Source organism: Chrysemys picta, chromosome 3 (assembly GCF_011386835.1).
Source record: "Chrysemys picta bellii isolate R12L10 chromosome 3, ASM1138683v2, whole genome shotgun sequence".
Lineage (NCBI taxonomy): Eukaryota > Metazoa > Chordata > Testudines > Emydidae > Chrysemys > Chrysemys picta.
In genome coordinates, this window is record NC_088793.1 from 108,864,830 (window position 1) to 108,886,965 (window position 22,136).

At 43.4% G+C, this 22,136-nt stretch overlaps 1 protein-coding gene across 3 annotated transcripts in view; it reads left to right on the forward strand.

Annotated features, from left to right (window-relative positions):
* Window positions 1–22,136, forward strand: part of AIG1 (androgen induced 1) — a 192,330-nt gene that overhangs the window by 167,712 nt on the left and 2,482 nt on the right. For all 3 annotated transcript variants that reach the window (XR_010600111.1, XM_065590306.1, XM_065590307.1), the window contains 2 exons: window positions 8,429–8,544; window positions 20,283–20,446. Coding sequence is in view for 2 of the 3 variants with exons in the window: in XM_065590306.1 (XP_065446378.1) it covers window positions 8,429–8,544; window positions 20,283–20,446 (280 nt within the window). In the remaining variant the exon portion in view is untranslated. The remainder of the gene's footprint in view (window positions 1–8,428; window positions 8,545–20,282; window positions 20,447–22,136) is intronic.

A 22,136-nucleotide genomic window follows, 5' to 3' on the forward strand; every position in this document is an offset into this window, starting at 1 on the left:
TGAAGAAGTGCTTCCTTTTGTTTGTTTTAAACCTGCTGCCTAATAATTTCATTGGATGATCCCTGGTTCTTGTGTTATGAGAAGGACTAAACAACACTTCCTTACACACTTTCTCCACACCATTCATAATTTTATAGACGTCTATCATAGCCCCCCCTTAATCATCTCCTTTCCAATCTGAAAAGTCCCAGTCTTTTAATCTCTCCTCATGTGGAAGCTGTTTCCTACTCTTAATAATTTTTGGTGCCCTTCTCGGTACCTTTTCCAATTCTAATGGATCTTTTTTGAGATGGGACAACCAGAACTGCACACAGTATTCAAATTGTGGGCTTAGCATGGATTTATATAGTAGCATTGTAGTTTGTCTTATTATTGATCCCTTTCCCAATGGTTCCTAACATTCTGTTTGCTTTCGTGACTGTTGCTGCACATTGAGTGGATGTTTTCAGAGAACTATCCACAATGACTCCAAGATCTCTTCCTTGAGTGGTAACAGCTAATTTAGACCCCATCATTTTATATGTATAGCTGGGATTATGTTTTCCAATGTGCATTACTTTGCATTTATCAACATTGAATTTCATCTGCCCTTTTGTTGCCCAGTCATCCAGTTTTGTGAGATCCCTTGCGAGGTATGGCAGAAAGCTTGCATTGGGATTGGCAAGGCTCTGGGAGGAATCTTGGGAAGCAAGTGTGGGATCAGGAGACACTGGGAAACCAAACTGTGTTCCAGGGGGATGAAGTCAGAACCCAGATAACACATGCAAGGAGGTGGGGCACCCAAACAGTGAGCCTTGGGAAAAACAAAGGAAGCGTAGGTAGCTCAAGTTCCTTGTAAGGGTGCATGGGATCTGGCCACCCCTGGAGAGCGGGGACAGGGGAAGAGTATCCCCAAAGGTAGAACTTTTCCTGGGGTAGGCAAGGTTCTAAGGGGGGTTGTAACAGGATGGCTTGCCCTAAAGGACTGGAGGCCTGGGGCCAGCCAACCCTGATTTACTGAAGGACATCTCAAGCCCACCTGCGCTGCATTAACTGCTTTGATGGGGCCTAATGGAAGACAGCTGATTCTCCTGTAAAAGCCCCCACAAAGTAAAGGGGCTCAAGAAGCTGTGTCAGAGACTGCAGGGAATAAGGAAAAGCTTCTGCATGAAAGACCTGAGACAAGGGGAGTTGCCTCAGCTAGGAGGATTGGGAGTAGCCTGCAAAGGCAGGAGAGAGACCCTGTGACCAGGGGAGTTTGGAAGTCAGTGCCTGAAGGCTGAACTCCAGCCAGGTAAAGCCTGGGAGATGGTGAACTGAGATTCTTCTTTATGAAGGATATTTGGGAACCCCTTACCAAGGGGGGGAGGGAGAGAGAGAGAGAGATGCTGAACTGGGGTTGAGACCTGAAGGACCAGTTTGTACAGGATGATTAAATAAATTGGACCCAAGAAAGGGGAGTGTTTTAACTAACTCTGGATTGTGATCTGGAGTTTTTGAGGAGTCCAAGGAGAGAAAGTGAGGCAGGATGCCCGGGGAATGACTTCTGGCCATGAGGGGGTGCTCGGGTGGCAGTCACCCCTTACACACCCTTACTGAGCATCTCAGAGGCACAAATGGACTGTTGGACTGAACCAACTTCTTACTCCTAAAGTGACTCAAGGTGATCATTTGAGGTCAGGATTGGGATTGGGTCAGATTGGTGAGGAAGGTTACATTACCACTTTACATTACCTGCCCTGAGGAAAGAAGATGTTAATTTACAAGTCTGACAATTCAGCTAGTACCTTTTTTAAACTAACTAAAATTCATTTTAAAACACAATTTTGGGTGGGGGGTGGGAAGCTAACCAAGGTACCAATGAAAATATAGAAATTCCTCACTTAATGTTGTAGTTATATTCCTGAAAAATGCGACTTTAAGCAAAACGATGTTAAGCGAATCCAATTTCCCCATAAGAATTAATGTAAATGAGGGGGTTAGGTTCCAGGGAATTTTTTCACCAGACAAAAGACTATATATATACACACACACACACACACACACACGGTATAAGTTTTAAACAAACAATTTAATAACTGGTACACAGTGATGATTATTGTGAAGCTTGGTTGAGGTGGAGGAGTCAGAGGGTGGGATATTTCCCAGCTGATGCCTTACTGCTAAATGAACTAGCAATTGACTGAGCCCTCAAGGTTTAACTCTCACAACACTCTACAAGGCAGCAGGAAAGGAGGGAGGGCAGACAGAGACACACACCCTGTGTGTGAGAGAAAAAATGTGCATTTCCCCTTTAAGTAGCTGACCCCAGGCTTAAGTACACTGTCTTGTTAGTTAATCAGCTTGCTGAGACCTGAGACGGCAGCTATTAGAAGCTCCTGCTCTATGGAAGATGGGGTAAGCGGGGTGCAGGAGCAGGGGGGAGGGGGAGACACCCTGACATTAGCCCACTTCTCCCCCCTCCCCCCATACAGCAAGTAGGAGTCTCTGGGAGCAGCTCCAAGGCAGAGGGCAGGAGCAGCACATGGCAGTGGGGGGAGGGCAGGGCTAGCTCCAGGCACCAGCCGAGCAAGCTGGTGCTTGGGGCGGCAGATTGAACAAGGCGGCATTCCGCCCAATCCTTTCCGCCACTTTTTTTTTTGTTCCGCTCCGGCCACCCTATATGGGGCAGCGGCGCGGAGGACAGGAGCGCCCTGCAGTAAGCCCGACAGGGCAGCCCGCATCCTTCCCTCCCCGCGGAGCGGAGCCCTCCTAGCAGGCGGCGTGCGGCGGGAGGGGCCACGTGGCAGCGCCCCGCTGTAGCCCTGGCCGCACCCCTTCTCTCTCTCTCCTGCCCGCTCCCTCCCCCTCTCCCCCGCTAGCCGGTCCTCCTGCACCCGCGCTTTGCCGTTCTGGCCGCCCCGTGTTTTTTGGGTTTTTTTTTTTTTTGCTTGGGGCAGCGAAAAAGCCAGAGCCGGCCCTGGGGGAGGGACAGCTGCTGCACAGGGAACTTAGGGGAGTGGGGAGCTTATAGGAGGGCTGCCGGTCCACCCTGGTTCCAACCACCCACCAGCTAGCTGCAACGGGCTGCTCTTCCTGCAAGCAGTGGACAAACAACTGCCAAACGACGTTAGAAGGGAGCATTTCACAACTTTAAATGAGCATGTTCCCTAATTGATCAGCAACTTAACATCGAAACAACGTTAACCGGAACGACTTTAAGTGAGGAGTTCCTGTAGTGTTAAAGCAGTACTTAGTGGTGGGAAGGCAGACTGTAAGCAGGCTTTCAACACTGGAGCATTTAATTTTTTTTAAAAAGTCTATTACAGACTCCTTGTTAATGTACATGATTTGCATAAAACCTTTTCTTCTGAATACCTGTAGCAGTATATAACTAAAAATGGAAATTATAGTACATCAAGTCTAAATTTGCTGGGCTGACAGTACAGATGTGCCTATTTGTAATACGATTTTTTCAGCCTAAAATTTCACTAGGGTCATATGTACACACACACTCCAAACCCCATGAGGGAGATGGGGAACATTTTTTAAAATATCCTTTAAAAAGGCATTAATAAATGTGCATTTTGAGCATATGTCTCAGTATAGCTCAGTCTCTCTCAGAAGTGAGTACAGTGGTTCGGGGACTTGCTCCATCTTGCAGCTGTAAGGGAAAATTACTGCAGTATGTGCTCACATAGCAATGCTAAAAAGTCAGTCTTTTAAAAAAGAGTGGGGTTGGGAGGTTTGGGAGGTTTAATATCCATCAGTGATTTCTGTATGTAAGATGACCTGCAAACTCAGACTGGGCTCTGACAGTTGAGGTTTTGCTTTCTCTCCATTGTTTCCAGTAGTAAAGGTTCTGCAGGCCAAGTTGCCCTTATTTACATCTGTGCAACCCCACTCTCTTTGAATTATACCCTCAGTGACACCTGTGCAACCACTTTGCCTTCAGTAGGTTTGCACAGATGTAACTGATTGAAACTTAGGGCATTTTTACACTACAGTGGCAAGACTATGGCAAAGCAGCTGTGATGCTGTAGGCCATAGTGTAGACACTTCCTACACAGATGGAAGGGTTTTTTCCATTGATGTAATTAATCCATCTCTCTGAGATGCGGTAGTGAGGTCAACGGAAGAATTTTTCCAGCAACCTAGCCACCAGGAGTTAGTTTGACCTAACTACAGCCCTAAGGGTGAGACATTTTTCACAGCCCTGAGTGACAGTTAGGTCGATCCACTTTTAAGTGTAGATCAGGCCTTAGGGGAGAACTCTGATGCACAAGATGGAATAAAACTTGTAGTTCACTCTCCCACAGAGAGCGGTACCAGCTCTTCAGAGTTAGCAGAGATTAAAAAAAAAAAAAGCAGAAAAAGCTTTTTATTTATTATTATTTATTATTATTATGCAAAAGGAATAGATCTGTTGAGTAAAATTGTACCATTAATTTTGACAGAGCCATTTTTCAGGGTACACCACCCTTTAGGATATGCTATTATTTTTGTGGTAAACTCTTTATTTTTTTAGGTTTACAATCTATCTGATCATTTTAATTCGCATTGGATCGAGAGCTGATAGACACAAGTTCTCAGCCCAGAAGCTGGACGTTCCTTCTAAAGTTTGACAAACTGTTTAGCTACTTATTATTTGTTTAAAGGGCAACAGAGTGCTGTGAGCTGTACAAAACACAGTGATAGACATGGTCCCATTAGATTAAAACTAGAGTGAAAGAGAGAGAAGTGCAAAATGATACATTAATGTCCAGAGTAGTTGGCACAGCACTTTTTTTAAGGTGTGAACCACAATATTTCTAGCTGACGTGGTAGGCTCAGCTGAAGTGTGTTTTAAAGAATGATTTGAATGAAGGTCAGGATGATTGCCTGTCTGACAAGGTGTGATAGTGAGTCACAGCTGAGAGGGGCAGCATGGCAGAAAGTCCAGAAGTGGGAGAAGCATACAAAATGGAGCAATGTGGTGGTAGGGAATGGCAGAGCATGAGGGGGGAATAGGAAGAAGTGGGGACAGAGGTGCAGACAAGTGTGGAAAGCTGAGGGCCACAAGATTTAACTTGATATAGAAAGTGAGAGAGCGTCAATGCACTGATTCAAAGGGTATGTGTACACAGCAAAAAAAAACACCTGGGGCTGGCCCATGCCTACCAACTACGGCTTGCGGGGCTTGGGCTGCAGGGCTGTTTCATTGTTGTGTTAACTTCTGGGCATGAGCTGGAGCCATATCTCTGGGTCCCTCCCACTGCACAGGGTCCTAGAACCCAGGGTACAGCCTGAGCCCGGAAGTTTATAGAGTAATGAAACAGCCCCGTAGCCCAAACCCTGTGAGCCTGAGTTGGCTGGCATGGGTCAGCCATGGGTTTTTCTTTGCTGTGTAGACAGACCCAAAGAATGGAGTCAAAATGAGAGATGACTAAGGCACAGATGAGCTGCAGAGCCATATGTCTCTGTGCAAGGGGGAAAAATAATGAAGTTCCCCTGACCTTTTTTATTTGTGTACCTCAAAATTAAGCACCATCCTGGAGACCTGGAGCAGTAACCACTGGAATTGGGGGATAATGATATCTGCCCTGTGACAGTTATTAACCTGATGTAATGCTAACCCATGTCTCTTAGCTAGGGTCCAGAACTAAAGATCAGTTTGTTCAACTTTCCTGTGTGTCATACTGTTATTACCTGGTGTCAAAAGAAACATTAATCTCTGGCAAAATGGGGCAAGTGCTTTCTCCCATGCTGCCCCTCACACTTGGGAGATGTTCCCATAAGCATCCACAAAACTTCCTCATGATCCACCTTCAAACCCCACCTTAAAACTTTACTTTGCTGTGAGGTCCACAAAAAAACTTGACAACAATTAGGCTGCTGGTGTGCTGACACTACAGCCTAGTGTGCTGACAAATATTGTCTCATTGCTTCCTTGGTCTCTCCCATCTGTCTCTATCCACCTGTTGTCTCACATCTTAGGCTTAGGTTGTAAGCTCTTTGGGGGCAGGGACTGTCTTTTTGTATTATTTGTACAACATCTACCGCAATGGTCCATGACTGGGGCTCCTAAGTGCTACAATAATACAAATAATCATCAATAATACATTGAAATCAGGTTTATGATGAATAATTAAGACTTGGTGAACAGATCAGAAAGAACTGATAACCTGCACAGAATCAAGGGGGTTTTGGAAGCTAACATATTTACTGACCCCTGGTTCCTACGTAGATTATTGAGCCTGGGCTGGAGTTGTTTACACAGCTTCGGCTACACCACATTAGCCCAGGCATATAAAGCTGGATACCAGAACTGCATCTAAAGGGTTTCACATACAGACCCCAAATCTCCAAGTGAACATTCCAGAGTTGGTTTGCTGCCAACTCCTGTCAGTGCACTCTGAAGGTTTTGCACAGTTAATAGACCTTAAGATAGTAGTGGGTGCAACTATACTAGACCACATGGAAAACATACATGCATTCCCTTGGTGCTGATTTATATTGTTTAAAGGGATGGGGGCGGAACAAGCTGTTAAAAGATGAAGAAATTGAAAGCTCCCCTAACTGCTATATTATCCACCTGACATTCTCTAAATGCCAGTCATTAATTACTAGCGTATTGAAAATCAGAACACTTATCCAATCCAGATTATGTTACATCTGTGAGCCAGAGAAATTTCCACTGTCTTAGTCCTTACCATCTAAATATATATATATATTTTTACAGTTGTTAAAGAAGAGCAGGTCTACAACAGGCTGTTCTGTTTTATCTCATTAAGGCCTGTTATCCCCACAAAGATATTTTTAGCTTCTCTGTACCTCCCACCATAATACTGGTTAACATTTTAAGGCGTTCACAAAATTAAATTATTAAATTCCAAATTCAGCCTTCAATCTGCAGCTTCCACCGAGGTCAACAAATGAGGGCTGCACATGCACATCTGCTGGCAGAACTTGGCCATAAGCAACAACATTCTTGTCTTATTCCTGAGCCAGTATTAAGAAAGGATGGAAACTGGTTTACGATTTAGACTGCTCCTGCAATCCTGATGCCTATATGTAGCCCTCTCCTTCAACTCAGTGGTGTACAGATCCATGGCAGGTCTGCAATGTCATGTATGCTGCTGGAGTCACCAACAGGGTCACTTCTGTATGTTCAAAAATGAAAGTTTTAATCCAAAACTTTATTTTGAGATGGATTTGCTCCTCATTTCTGTACATTTTCATACCTGCTAACATTTTTAAATCTATACATCAAGTTATGTATAGCTTGGGGATAGGGGGAGGACACTTTTTCACTCTGCTGATATTAATTGGATGAGGAGATCATTTTAGAAGGTGCAGTGCAGGAAAACTAGAAGGTGGAATGATAAAATAAAGACTGTCCCTTCTAAACATGGACAGGTGCTATATAGGCATTGTTAGAACACTAGCCTTGGTGCCTTTTATCTGAGGATATCAATGGCGCAATGCTCTGGGCAGCGGGGCTGCGAGCTCCAGGGGCAGTGCAGCTGCAGAGCCAGGGCGTGTGCTGTGCGGTGGCATGGCTGGCTCCAGCCAGGTAGCACGGCAGCCTGTCCTGGTGCTCTGGGCAGCACGGCTGTAGTGCCGCCAGCCACCAGTGCTCCAGGCAGCGCGGTAAGGGGGCAAGGAGCAGGGGGGGTTGGATAGAGGGCAGGGGAGTTCAGGGTGGTGGTCAGGGGGCGGGGGTGTGAATAGGGGTCAGAGGGCAGGGAACAGGGGGGTTGAATGGGGGCAGGAGTCACCAGGGGGCAGTCAGGAAGGAGAGGAGGGATTGGATGGGGTGGCAGGGGACAGTCAGAGGCAGGGGTTCTGGGGGCAGACAGGGGAGTTAGATAGGGCAGGAGTCTCGGGGGGCTGTCAGGGGGCAAGAAGCAGGGTGGGGTTGGATGGGGGGGCATAGAATAATAGAATATCAGGGTTGGAAGGGACCTCAAGAGGTCATCTAGTCCATGCCTGGCTGTTTGGGGAGGTACAGCCTCCGCTAACTGGCCCTCCATACAATTTTGGAAACCCGATACAGCCCTAAGGTCAAAAAGTTTTCCTGCCCCTGACTTAAGTGATGTGGCAAAGATCATATAGCAATTGTGGAGCAGACCTGGGAGTACAACCCAGTTCCCCTGGTTCCAGGTCCTGTCCCTTAATCACAAAATGACCCTACACTGCAACCCTCAGACAAAACAAAAATGTATGTTCTGCTCACTTTTTCCTACACTGCCCTCCGCGCTCAAGCATTAAAAAGGCCAATTTAAGTAATAGGGTTTAAATTTGATCGGCTTTATATGCTCATGGTTTTGTCTTTTTCCATGCCTATAAAGAGATTACCTCTGAATTTTGTTTTTCTTGTGAGAAGTCTTTGCTATTAAGTTTCCTGTTGTAGAACAAGTGTTGAAATGCAGTGAGAATCATTTGTATCACCTGGTTTTCTCCTGTTGCGTTTTGTTTTTTTTCTTAGCATACAACAGTTTTGCCCTTTATATTAATCGAGATGAGAACAACACATCATCAGTTTCCCAGCAGGAGCTGTGGACTGGCTGCAGTATGCACCTTCTCTGTTGGCTATATATTATGGTAAGGATTGTACATGCTGTCTTTTCATATTGTATTGGGGGTTTGTACTGCTAAATTTGGGCACATATTTCATTATGGATATAATCACTAACAGATTCACGCTGCATGCCTCGTTTGGTCCAAGACCTGGGCTTTGTCTGGCTTCCCCAGAGTCTGATATTTTTAGAAAGTATATGCCAAACCTCACACAACAGGAATTTGTTGAACAATCCCATGTAAGCAGTGATCTTTCCAAAGCTACATTTTTCAACCTTTTTTCAAGCTAAATGTTTTTCTTGGACCCTGATTTTATTGCTTAGGGTTTTTTGTTCTATCAAACAAAAATTGAGAATAGGCAAATGATTTCCTCCAACAGCATTTTAAACCCCTTCAGAAAAGATAACGCTTTTTTTCCTTTTTTTTTTTTAAGTTCACTAATTCTTGTGTTAGACTCAATTACAGAAATCCAAACATTCTGTAATTTATTTCAAATGCAAATATTTGGGAAAATGTCTAAGTAAAGAAAGCATAAGCAACACTAAACCATTTGGTCTTTGGGGAGTTTTCCAATTAAAAAAAATCTGATTTATCTGATAAAGCAACTTTACCCATTGGACTTTTTTTTTTTTTTTTTAAACCCTGCAATTATTTAGTCATTCTGGCTCTCCCTCCAGCCCCCTGATCCTTGTTTGGTTAAAAAGTCTGTCTGTCCCCTACTCACCCTTCCCATACGTGTGCACACACACACACACACACACACACTCTCTCTCTCTCTTCTCCTCCTCCCCTCCCCTCAAGGCCCTTTATGATCCCATTTACCTCTCCTCCTACTCCCTTCCTCTGAGGCTTTACATCACAACAGCCTTCCCATAGGCTAAGAGAACTGGGGATACAGCTCCTTCCAGAACTCAAGTATCAGAGGGGTAGCCGTGTTAGTCTGAATCTGTAAAAAGCAACAGAGGGTCCTGTGGCACCTTTGAGACTAACAGAAGTATTGGGAGCATAAGCTTTCGTGGGTAAGAACCTCACTTCTTGCATCTGAAGAAGTGAGGTTCTTACCCACGAAAGCTTATGCTCCCAATACTTCTGTTAGTCTCAAAGGTGCCACAGGACCCTCTGTTGCTTTTTCCAGAACTCAGGAATACTACCTTTTCCACCAGCCAAAGGGGGCCACTAGTTAGAAAGCAACATAGGGTCTGAAGAGTGCTACCTCTTCAATGCTCCCTGATCTTATATGGGCCAAGGAAAAAGGGCACATTATTCCCAGGTATAGGTACAACACACACACACACACACACACAGAGCATGTAATAACCAAAATCGAGGAGATCAGAGTCAAACTCTGTGGCCGGATTTCAAAAGGATCAGGATAATATTATTTGTAATTGTGCTTGGTAAGATAAAGATAAAAAAAAATTTCATGCATCAGGACATAAACTGATTGCTCTAGAGAAAAGGAAGGATTCTTTTTTTCACCTGCATGCAAAAATGCACAACTAGCTAGGTGTGTTGTGGGTATTTTTTCACTTTCCTCTGAACAATACACAACAGCAGGATACCAGACTTAATAAATCAATGGGCTTATTTAGTACGGCAACTTGTCTTTTTTCCCAAAATGGTCCCTTCGGGTCTCCGAGTCTATGAATCTGTGAAAATCATGAAATGAGGCCCATGGAAAATTATTCCACAGGAATGGAAAAGTTGAAGCAGTCCACTTGTGTAAGTGGAAATAAATTCAACTAGTGTCTGAAGAGCTTTTTAAGGCAGTGTTACTAAATCAGTATGAAAAGATTGTTTTACATGTGTTTATTTTTTTCTCAAGTGAGTTGCAAACATAAATTGACACTGACTCAAGGTGATAGGTGATACAGTACCTTGCAGCTTCTACACAGTCACATCCTCTATATCAGTTATACTTGTAAAGACTCCGATGGAAATTGTTATTGCACAGCATACACCTCTCATTCCAAGCACTAGGTCAATTATTTCTTAAAACAACTAAGAACCCGGGATAGGGCTTGCTCCTGCCCAGCACAGGTATCTGCATCCTGCATCTAGAAGCACAAGGTAAAAGGAGATGAACAGGACAGGGAATACACGGGAAACTGATTCTGCATTAAGAGATATACACTGCTACCCATCCACTTTGTTACTCCTGCCTACATATTTCAGTGCTATCATAATAATACTGAGCCCTGCTATGGTGTTTTTCATTCATAGATCTTAAAATGCTTTACAGAAACCAGTATCATAATTCCCATTTTTACAGCTGAGGGAAACTGAGGCACAGGAAGGGAAGTGACTTGCCCAAGGTCATGCAGCAAAGCAGTGGTACAGCTTCCTTGAACCCAGTTTCCTTACATTCCAGTTTTTTGCCCTGTCCATTATACCACACTGTTGCCTTTTTCCCAATGAGCTCCCTTCAGCATTGGGAGCATAAGCTTTTGTGGGTAAGAACCTCACTTCTTCTTACCCACGAAAGCTTATGCTCCCAATACTTGTGTCAGTCTTAAAGGTGCCACAGGACCCTCTGTTGCTTTTTACAGATTCAGACTAACACGGCTACCCCTCTGATACCCTTCAGCATTGTTGATCGTTTAGCTGTGATTCATAGCTGTGTAGGACTGGAAGGGACCTTGAGTGGGCATCTAGTCCAGTCTCCCGCCCTGAGGCAGGACCAAGTATAACTAGACAATCCCTGAAAAGCATTTGTCTAACATGTTCTTTAAAACCTCCTGAGATAGGGATTCTACAACCTCCCTTGGAAGCCTATTCCAGTACTTAACTATCCTTATAGTTAGAAACATTTCCTGATATCCAACCTCAATCTCCCTTGTTGCAGACTGAGCTGATTATTTCTTGTCCTACCTTTAGTGGACATGGAGAACAATTGATCCACTCCCCTCTTTATAGCAGCCATTAACATATTTCAAGGCTGTTATCAAATCTCACTTCAGTTTTCCTGTCTCAAGACTAAATGTGCCCAGTTTTTTTTTTTTAACCTTTCCTCATAGATCAAGTTTTCTAAATCTTTTATCATTTTGTTGCTCTCATCTGCACTCTCTCAAATTTGTCTACATCTTTCTTAAAGTGTGATGCCCAGAACTGGACATAGCACTTCAGCTGAGACCTCACCAGTGCCAAATAGAACAGGACAAGTAGCTGCCATGTCTTACATAGGACACGCCTGTTAACAAATACCAGCATATTAGCCTTTTTTTTTTTTTTAAACTGTGTCACGTTGGTGGCTCATATTCCTCTTGTGATCTACTATAATCCCCACATCCTCTTCAGCAGTACTACTGCCTTGCCAGTTATTCCCCCTTTTGTACTTGTGCATTTGATTTTTTTTTCCTTCCTAAGTATAGTACTTTGCATTTGTCTTTATTGACTTTTGGCATGTTGATTTCTGACCAAATTCTCTCCTTTGTCAAGGTCATTTTGAATTCTAATCCTGTCCTCCAAAGTGCTTGTCATCCCTCCCAGCTTGGGGTCATCTGTAAGTTTTATAAGCATACTCTCCACTCCAGTATTGATTTTCCTACAGACTGTACTAAGAGTGGATAGGGCTGCTCTCAGCTAACTCCATTTCTTCCTTGCTGAGAATTCCCAAAAGGGAGCTGGGGCAATTGCTTCTCCTCTCTAAGGACACGCATGTAGGGTTCTGCAGGATTGCATTTTGTTTCCTCTAATGTTCATGGCCTATAAAGGTCAGTGGGAGGATTAGTGAGGCAGCATGGTCTGTCGTGTGTCAGTCAGAGTTCTAGATCTCTGAATCTCCCCAGACAGTTCAGTGCTATTGAAGGTTCTACCCAGTGTGTACCTTAGATTGGAATATAGATCAAGGATGGTTGGGTTCAAGCCAAACAGAACTGAAGTGATGATGGTAGGCTCACGCTGGAAGGAGCAACCAGAAAATATGAGAAGGATTGTATTTGCCCCTTTAAGCAAGGGTGTGCCCACGTTTCGTAACGAGAACTTACCAACTTGAGGTAGTGCTGGATTCCCCACCTGCTAGTAAGTGACCATATACAAACACTAACCAGGAATGCTTTTATTCAACTGTCTTGCCAAGAGGTTGTATTGATTTCATTTGGAGATGGGCTTTTGGATCCAACTACTGATCCATGCCTGTGTCACCTCAAGCTTATTGCATTCTATCTGAGGCTGCACCTGGAAAATAAAACTAGAGCAGAATGCAACAGCCTGCTCATTAAGCAGTGTATCTTGCTGGGAGCACACACCACCATTGCCCCAGGACCTGGTTGGACTCCCTATTAGAACTTAAGGGGTTGTTTTTGATTTATAAAGCTCATGGCCTGCCTGCTTGAGAGACTGCCTCTCTCCCTGTGCCATCCTGCCATATTTGAGATCAGGAGAGGCAGATGTGGTGGAAACTGGTGCCAGGGTGGTTTGTCCTCAGGTTTTAAATGTACTTTCTGCGTGGGTCTGACCTTGTCCAGATCTTTTGACCTTCTGGACACACTGCAATGATCATCGCTGGAGCCAGCTGTTTGGGGAGAAAGGGGCACATTAGGAATAGTGTTTAGGTTTGACTTTATTTGGGATTAGTTATTTTCTGGTTTTAGGGTAAGGGGAAGCAGGTGTTTTTATTTGTCATATGTCTTTTATTTATGGAAAGGTACTAGGGAACTGAAAGAAGTGCTTTTTCCTTCTATAGTGTATTAAAAAAAAGTAGCAACAGAGAGGAGCAGAGCCAAGTTGTATGCAGGAGATTACATTAAAGCCCATTTCTCTCACCCCCAACCCATCACCCCTTTATTTTCTCTTTCACCCTGCATTCATGAAAGGATTAGAGCAGGCACACAAACTGCAGAGAGTCACACTCTCTCTGTGGAAGGACAAGTCTTAGCTTTTAATTAACTTTTCTCATGGCCCTGTATAGCAGTCTCTCAGATTTGCACCAGGGGACAATAGTCTAGCATTGCCCACCTTACATGGACTTTCAGGAACAAGGCCTTGGTATAATGTGAAAAGCCAGTTTGCTTTATTGATAATGGGACCACACTATTTTCATTAGTGCTAGAAAACTGTTCTGAGCATGCCCCGACTACCCAAAACCAAACAAACAAAACCCCACAGGCACTGGGTCTATGTATTTGATTGTCACAGCAGATAAAAGTCACAAGATATTGTTTTGCTCATTGTAGCAATCATGGTCTCATGGCAACTACTGTCTGAGCCATATGTGGCCATAGAAGAAATGAAGCCAAAGGGGTATAGTTAAAAGATCTTTGTGTTCCTTCTGCTGCTGAGATATACTGGATGCCAAAGAGCCACTCCCAAGGATGTGACTGCGCTTTAGTCATGCTGGAGTAGGTATCTGGGAGTAAAGCGCTTGATCAATATTCTTGATCCTATATTCACTACAGTGGGAGTTGCCCCATCTGTGCCAGGGCTGAACTTGGGTTCATTTTTTCCACTACTTACTAAAACAATTCAGGCAGGGAAGGTCCAATCAAACTTGTTTAGAAAAATGTGGATTTTCTTACAGCGGGCTTTTGGGAGGTCTGTTAATTTGATAAGGGGAGGAAGGGAAGTTTACATAGTGTGATGATTGTATGCATTTTTTTAAAAAGTAAGTTCCTAGACATTTGGTAGTGTGATAATAAATCAAGACAAATAGTGCAAAAGAAAAATTAAATTTACATTCACTTATCCTAGGCATCCCACATGTTCTCATGCCTCTCACACCTCCCATAGTAGTGATCTCCATCTTCAGTGAGCTGGCCATTTAATACTTCATTACAGCCTACCTTTATTTTTGAATCCCATGTAGACTGAAGTTCACACTACTTTCTTCCAAAATTAACAGGGAAGAAGAAATCAGTATGGATCAAATTTGCAAAAAAATACATTCCTGGCTAAAATCTCTAGCAGCTGTCAGTCTATTTACCCTGCATCACAGAACTCGGAAATAGACTAGACCTACTATGGGTCATTGAGTTCATGCCCCTGAAAGTGCAGGGTTGTTCCCTACACTATAATATTGAGTGATTCATTCATTCCAGTTTCGAATGACTCAGCTGATACAACTCCCTCACCTCCTCTGGGAGACATTCCACAGTCTGCAATGTTGTTGTCGCTGTGTTAGTCCCAGGATATTAGAGAAACAAGGGGGGGTGGGGTGAGGAAATATCTTTTATTGGACCAACTTCTGTTGGTTACACTGAGCTCTTTTTTAGGTAACATGTAAAACCACCAAGGTCAGATCATTCAATATGTCAAGAATTTTTTTCAGGTCGATATGTACAGAATGTCACACACTACATGCTTGGGCTTAGTTGGTTTACCTCAGTTAGAACTAGAAGTAACAGAGGTAGAGTTTTCCAATGCATCTTCCACTTCCTCAAGCAAGCTTGTTTTTTAATGCAAATGCTAGAAGAATGGCAGTGAGGAAGACTCAGTATTTTGGCAGGAAGGAGCTAAAGGATCAACTGCAATAGTAGCAGTTTTTAAAAAAAGGTAAACTTCAATTTTTTGAACCCCAGAACAGAGCTGCTCCCCCTCCAAAAACGTTGATTTGAAAAAGAGCTACATTTTCTAGTTTTTTTCCTGTTTTCAAACCAGCTATTGAGCAGGTTGAAAAATTTCAAATGTTTCATTGAAGTAATGACAAATATTTTGTAAGAAATTTCTTGAGAAATGTCTTTTCAACCAGCTGAACTCAGTAATAATGACAGGATGTTATTTGGGACCTATGGAATATTCATTTTTAAAAAAGAAAGCTGTGTAGTAGGAATGATACCTGTGCTGTCACAGAATCAGAGGGAGAGTACAGGTTCTAACCCTCTGGACTTTTACAAATAAAAATAGTAAACGTTGCGTACATCAATATAAACCATTTAATGAAAGTGGCACCGATGGATATATTTTAAAACTAAATTGACTTTGTGTTCTGCAAAGTTAGCTGGTCCAGTTTTAGTTTAATCCCCCCCACCACACACACTATAGTTATATCTCAACTAGCAACTTTTTTAACCTGTACAATAGTAGGGTCTTAAATTGGCTGTGGCTTTGCAATCCAAAGTGTGTCTTAATGCATGTTCCCCTGTGCTTATCTAATAATGAGGTTGAACAAGAATAATGATTGCTAGAATTGCCGTGTTGAAGGCATTCATTAAAGTTAATAATCAGTGGTCTTGTATCGAAGACTTATGCCCACAGTTGATCAGCCCTTTATTGTGCAGTGTTGAGTTAGTGAGTTCATTCCTACTTGAATACAAACTAACAAAGGACATCAGGTAATGTTTCCATGGTAGCAGTCCTACTTTTGCTACTCACATTTGTAATATAGACAATGCAGCAATACTCGCTGTGTCACTGCTCAGTGGAAAGAAGTACAATGTTAGTAATTCCAGCATAGTAAACTGGGTTCTGTGGTTGATTTTCAGTGAGGTCAGGATGGCTAGTCAGGTATGCTTTTGAAGTTTGTTTCTTAAGCAGCACTTGTTTTACCTTGTTCTTGTCATATTAGTTCCTGTTAGTGACCTGGTCATGTTGCTCTAGGGACAGTCACATAAAGCTGGATCCAGAAAAGGACTTAGGCATTGCAATGCTGAGTGTTGCAACACCTACCTGCTAGGCGCCCTGCCACCTGGTAGAATCCTCAGCCCTGAGTTATGTTAGGCTCCCCATACAAAGCATGGGGAGAGCTAAGCATCTAAGAAGGGAATTCCCATAGGCATGCTGTGAGCGCACCAATGAGATCAAGCCCCACAGGTGTGATAGGCAAGAGAGTGCCTAATTAAAGAAGACTGCCAGAGCTCAGGAGTGAGTCAGAGCTCCAAGCAATTTGTTAGCCATGGGGCAGCATCAAGATTTAGGCAGCTTTGCGTATACCTACTGGGGAAAATTTAGACCTCTACAAGATTAGATGGTAGCTAAGTGGTGGTTTTCAGAACGTCCGTGGCACCTAAATGGTGAGCACCTTAAATACCTTTAAAAAGAACAGGAGTACTTGTGGCACCTTAGAGACTAACAAATTTAAGGTTAACAAATCTTTTTGCAGATACAGACTAACACGGCTGCTACTCTGAAACCTGTCATTAAATACCTTTGTGGATCTAGCCCATAACAGCTAAACTGGAAGCATAACTTGCAGTCAATCATGATGTGTGTTAAATAACTAAAGGGTATACCATTTTGGCCAGCAAAGAGTAAAACATATAAAATGTAAGCCAGGATGCTGCATTCAACAAGCCATAGATGACATTCAAGAATTCTTTACTGACTCAGTTGGGTTTAGACAATATTTTTGGTGTCCAAAATAAATTCATGAATCAAGTGGAAGTGACATTTACTAGAATGAACCAATCATTCAGGTGCACAGCAGTAGATCAAAGACCCCTTTGAGTATTCCTCCAATAGAGGTGCTGTAAACTGGTGTGCAGTTTCACCAGTCAAGGAAGGGAAATAAAGCTCCAAGTATAGGTTTTTAAGGCTTTTTCCTCAAGGTTTGTTTTACAGTCCACCTAATGATCACAAAACAAAAGTGAAAAAAAATACTGAGCAGTAATTCCCATGAGGTTTCCCTGCTTTGAGTCAGCCAAGAGGGGAGAGGACATACCATTCCCCTTCCTTTACCCCCAACAGCCATGTGACAAGCCAAGACCTAGTAGTCATTTACAGTCTTTAGCACTTTTACTTTTTCACAAGATCTGTAGAATACAAGCTAGCCACAAGTATGGAGGGACTTTTTCATACGTGGACTCTTTCAGAGAGGCGGGTGGGGGGCTGGGTCAGCAGCCAGTCACAGTCATCTCACAGATTAGCCTACTGCCAACATTTTAATTCCTACATGAAGTTTCTAGTAATTTGGGATTTGACTGTATAATAAAGCTTCTGTAACAAGCAGCTGAAGGAGGATATGGTAACCATGTACAGGACCAAGGTAAGGGAGAGCACTTGGGATGGAAGGAGCTCAGATTTTTTTTTTTTTTTTAAGGCCAGAGAGGTCCATTGTGATCATCTAGTATGGCCAGCTGCATAATAAAGGCCATGGAATTTCACCCAGTGAATTTAAAGGTGAGAGTTTTCACAATTTCTGCAAGAGATTTCCCAGAACTTGAACCTATGAGCCCTCCCATGCACAGTCAGAACACTACCACTACTCTACCAAGCCACCAGACGGCATTTCCATAATCCTTCCTCAAGGTGACAAAGACATTGATGAGAGTGGTGTGGTCTGCAGCTGAAAGAAAGGGATATGGAGCACTCTTGGTTGCTGCTGCCTGAATCTCCAGAGGCAGATGGGGAACCAACCACGTCATTGTAGTTGTGAGCATGCATAACAAGAGAGGAAGATTTGAGGGACGTGACCAATAGTAATTTTCAGAGTTGCAGAAGCTAATTGCACCTCCATTCCCTTTCTGGTGTCTAAGTGAACCCTATCAGGGATTAAGCCTCATGCCCTTATTAGTCTGGGGTGGAATGTTGCAGTTCTCCTTAGACTGGGATCTGGGTACAATACCCCACCTATGCCAACCACTTATTACCATGCAGGTCCAATAGGACACCGGCATCTCTTTCCCTCAGGAGCCCATGACCAGAGATGTAGTGCCCAAAAGCTTTTCTAAAACAAGTAGGTTTATTAACAAGTGGAACAGAGCAATAGAGAAAAGGTTTCCACAACAAACAGCCCTATCATTCCAGGCTGACCCAGGGCACCCCCTTGCAGGCAGGTATGGTGTTGTGGGTGAGCTCTTACCCAGGATATCAACAAGTCCTGACAGACTGTTCAATGCTAAAGAACACCTCCTTGTGGAGGTTCTCATTTATTGACAGAAAAGCCGACAAAAAACAAACTTTCACCTGCCACATCTCAGCTGGGTAACCCAGTCATTCTTAGTCCATCTGTCCCCAACCTGAGTCTGGTGGTCTTCTCTACCTAGGCTGTTTTACAGGGGTTCTCTCCATTCCAGTCTTTGCCCTTGAAGTTAGGCAACTTGCCCCTACTGGAGAAGGATCCCTAACTTCAGAGAAGAATCTGGGGAGATCCATCCTCTGCAACTCTTCTCCAGGGACAGCAGGTGATCCTTGCCAGACTGGGCTTCAAGAGAGTATCTGGGAGACCCCCTGGCTGAGATCAGACCCTCTGTTGGATGCCTGCCAATTATAGCCATGGGTCTGTGAGGATCCTCTCTCTAGGAGCACCTCTTATACGGTCCCCATTTTGATGGGTTTCCTGGAGAGTTCACCCTCTAGGCTCCCTGATCAGCACTCGTACAAGGGCCTCTCTGCCCAGGAGTTTCTCCCCCTAACTGAGTTTGGATAACCTTTATTATTTACTAATCAGCCACCTGGGGCAGGCAGCTACCCCCAAGGAGGCCTTCATAAGGCAGTGACATGCAGGGTGGGCTCTAACTCCCCAGAAAGGGCAGGTGCCCCATGACAAGCCTACATGAATGTTTAATCTCATCTAAACTTATGCTTCCCTAGAAGTGAAGTTAGATGGGCTTCCCTCTTGAGTTACAGGAACAGAAAAGAACTAATGTACATTCTTTTAGGAAGCCAAAAGATTGTTGGGATACTGCCTAATCTCCAATTGTTTTCCACTGTGTGACTCCCACTACCACCAGTTTGTTCTCTCCCCTTTCAGGAAGGCTCCCTTTTCTCAGAGCCCCCAGTTACCATATCACTCTAACTTTTGTTATAGGGGTCTAAGTGTGTCATCTTCTCTTTCCTTCCAATTGTTTTCCCTCCCACCACCAGTCAGCCAGCTCACCCAGCCACTTAAGGAATGCTCCCATGATGGCTGCTCCATTCTTTGGCAGTTAGACCATTCACCCTTAATGACTTGCAATCACTTGTCTTGTGACTGTGGGGGAATATGCTAAAACGGTCTGTTCCCTTCTGACATTACAGCCCGCTATCTTAGAAATACAATACAACAAGCCATATTTTACAGCTCAACATTCACCACCAAGCACCTTCACATTTGTCACAGTAATACCCTGAGGAAAAGCCAGGTACTTATGCAGAGTTCTTTGGAAACTGTGCTGTGGTTGACATACTCTGTCTCTTGGGTCAAGCTCCTTTATGGAGCCAGATAGCTGAAACAATAGAAGCCTCCATCCAAAACACAGGCACAGCTTAATTAGAAGCTGAACCATGTAACTCGAGGGGTTTCCCTGGGGACTGATCTAGCAAATGGTGGAGGCTGGAGCATCGATGGGTGGAGCTGTGTGTGTCTGGTTCTGACTTAGAGGAGAAGCAGCAGAAACACACAGAAGGAGCCAGACACAGCCAGAAAAGCTGTAGTAGCATGACTTTGGGGAAGGGGGGAAAAGAACTAAAAGAGAGTTTTCAGATAAAGTGCTGACTCAAAGGCTTGGAACTGAAATCAAAGAAACTGTCTCCTGTTGGTTTATGCCTCCTGTGTTCAGGGAAACAGGACTTTCTACATTCTTTGTAAATAAGGAGGATTGCATCAGAGAAATGTCCAGCCTCAATTTCTCCTTCTAATAGAAACAACCTGATAACCAGTCTTCAGGGTTTAACCACTCAGGTCAAAAGGGGTAACAGTATTCTTGTAAAAGTATTCAGTTTCATCATGCCACCCCTGTTCCAAGAGGCATCATCTCAGGTGATCCTAAGAATAAACATTCAATTGCACCTTGCAGTTCTTTGGAAAAATTGACTCATTAGTGGATTAGAGTAACAATACGCAGTAGCCAGCGCTGCTTTAAAACCAGTACATAAGCAATATATTCACTGGTCTTTTGATTCCATTTTAGGGTGTGCTGGATCCATCAAGTAACAGGGGTCTGGGTGTACCCTCTCCTGGATTACATCAACCCAGGTGCCAAGATAATTTTCTTTACAACTGTCACCCTAGTACTTAACATTTTCTACTTGCTGGGAGAAGTCCTGAATAACTACATTTGGGATACACAAAAATGTAAGTATTGTTTTCAGGAGCACTAACCAATAGGATTCCTCTCTTGGGGCTTGATCCTGTTTCCACTGATGTTAGTGGAAGTTTTAGGATTAAAACATGGAGGAACTGACAAGATTTCATTGTAACTTTTCTTTCTTCCTCTTAAAAAAAGTCAAATGAATGAAATGTCTCCCAGGTAACATGATTAGCTATGAATATGTATTCATTTTTATAACTTCTAATACTAATTTAAGAGCTGTTGGCAATTACCTGAAAGATTTACAACCCACTCTGTTTTATTAGCTGAGGAACCAGTAAAATCTAGCTAGAATAAAGTGCCATTCCATGGAAATGATCTTATTGTTATGCTTGAGGTTAGGAAGAGAGAGATTGTTTTTAAAGGTATTTTCAAGCATAAGGTACTCATCTATTTATAAGTCAGTTTGTCCTATGAAATTAAATATGCCCATATCCAATAGTCCTCAAGTAACAGGGATAACAGATAACCATGCTGCAAAATTTTACAGAATCAACATCACTAGCCTATTTAGATTACCAATCACTTGCAACTAGGCATATAAAATGAGAGGCACAAAACTTAGTGGATTCTTTATATAACTGTTCTATTTGATGGTTTGGGGGGGGGAGGAGAATATCTATGAAATTACCACCCCAAGTCCTCAGCAGATCATGATTTGAGCTACTTATAGAGTTCTTCCCCTGTTTGTGGCACACAAAGAATTCTCCAAACAAAAAAGGTATTTTTTCCTCTCATTTCCCTGAGCAAAGGAGTCAAGAGTCCAAAAGGAAGCAGAAAGACAAGTGTGGTCAGTCTCTTAGGCAGTCTTTTTGGTCACCCTTTTGGAGTTTGGCTTATCTACAGGTATAGTGTTATGGCCTGCCTCCAGCCCCGCCTTTAGGGATACCCCCACTTCATACCTGGTTCATACAGTCTTAAGGGCAGCAAGCTCTGCAGCTACGTTCCTGGTTACTGCTCTGCCCCTGTAGTGTTCACACCTCCCCTTCATGTGGCAGGCTTTCCCTTAAGCTTCTTCCCTCAGGCAGAGCAAGCCCTACAGGTGCACCTGGTTCATGCTAGCTAAACCCAGAAGAGCTCCTTAGGCTCCTCTCTACCAGAGAGAGGATGTGCCCTCTCACATAACCCAGATGGCCTTAATCATCCCGCTGGAACAGCACCAAATTGGGTGAAATCCTTGCCTCACTGAAGTCAATGTGCATTTTGTCATTAACGTCGGTGAGGCCAGGTCACCCTTAACTTCTAATTAGAATCTGAAACAAAGTGCAAAACCCGCTTTTCTGTTTGCCTCATTTGTCCCTTTTCAATATTAGACTCCAGACATCAGGCACCTATTTTCTTAACTGTAGAACCTCTGGTCATTTGGCACTGCATTCATGGCTGGTCCTGAACCTGTAATTCAATTTCATGTTAATGTCTATTTAAACCACTTACCTCTTCTTCTGATAATGCAGGAAAGGTCCTTTAAAGAAAGAGTATCCAAAAGAAGAAGGCTTCACTGTGTACATATTTCATATAATATAAAACATAATAATAATATGATGAAGAAGCACATGTTCTTATTCAATCCACAAACAAGTAGCTCAAGGAAAATCTCCCTCATAGTATGTATAATAAAAACTTTAGCTCCTTTGGTTCCTCATCCCAGGAGAATTGAGGTTAATGTTGCCATAG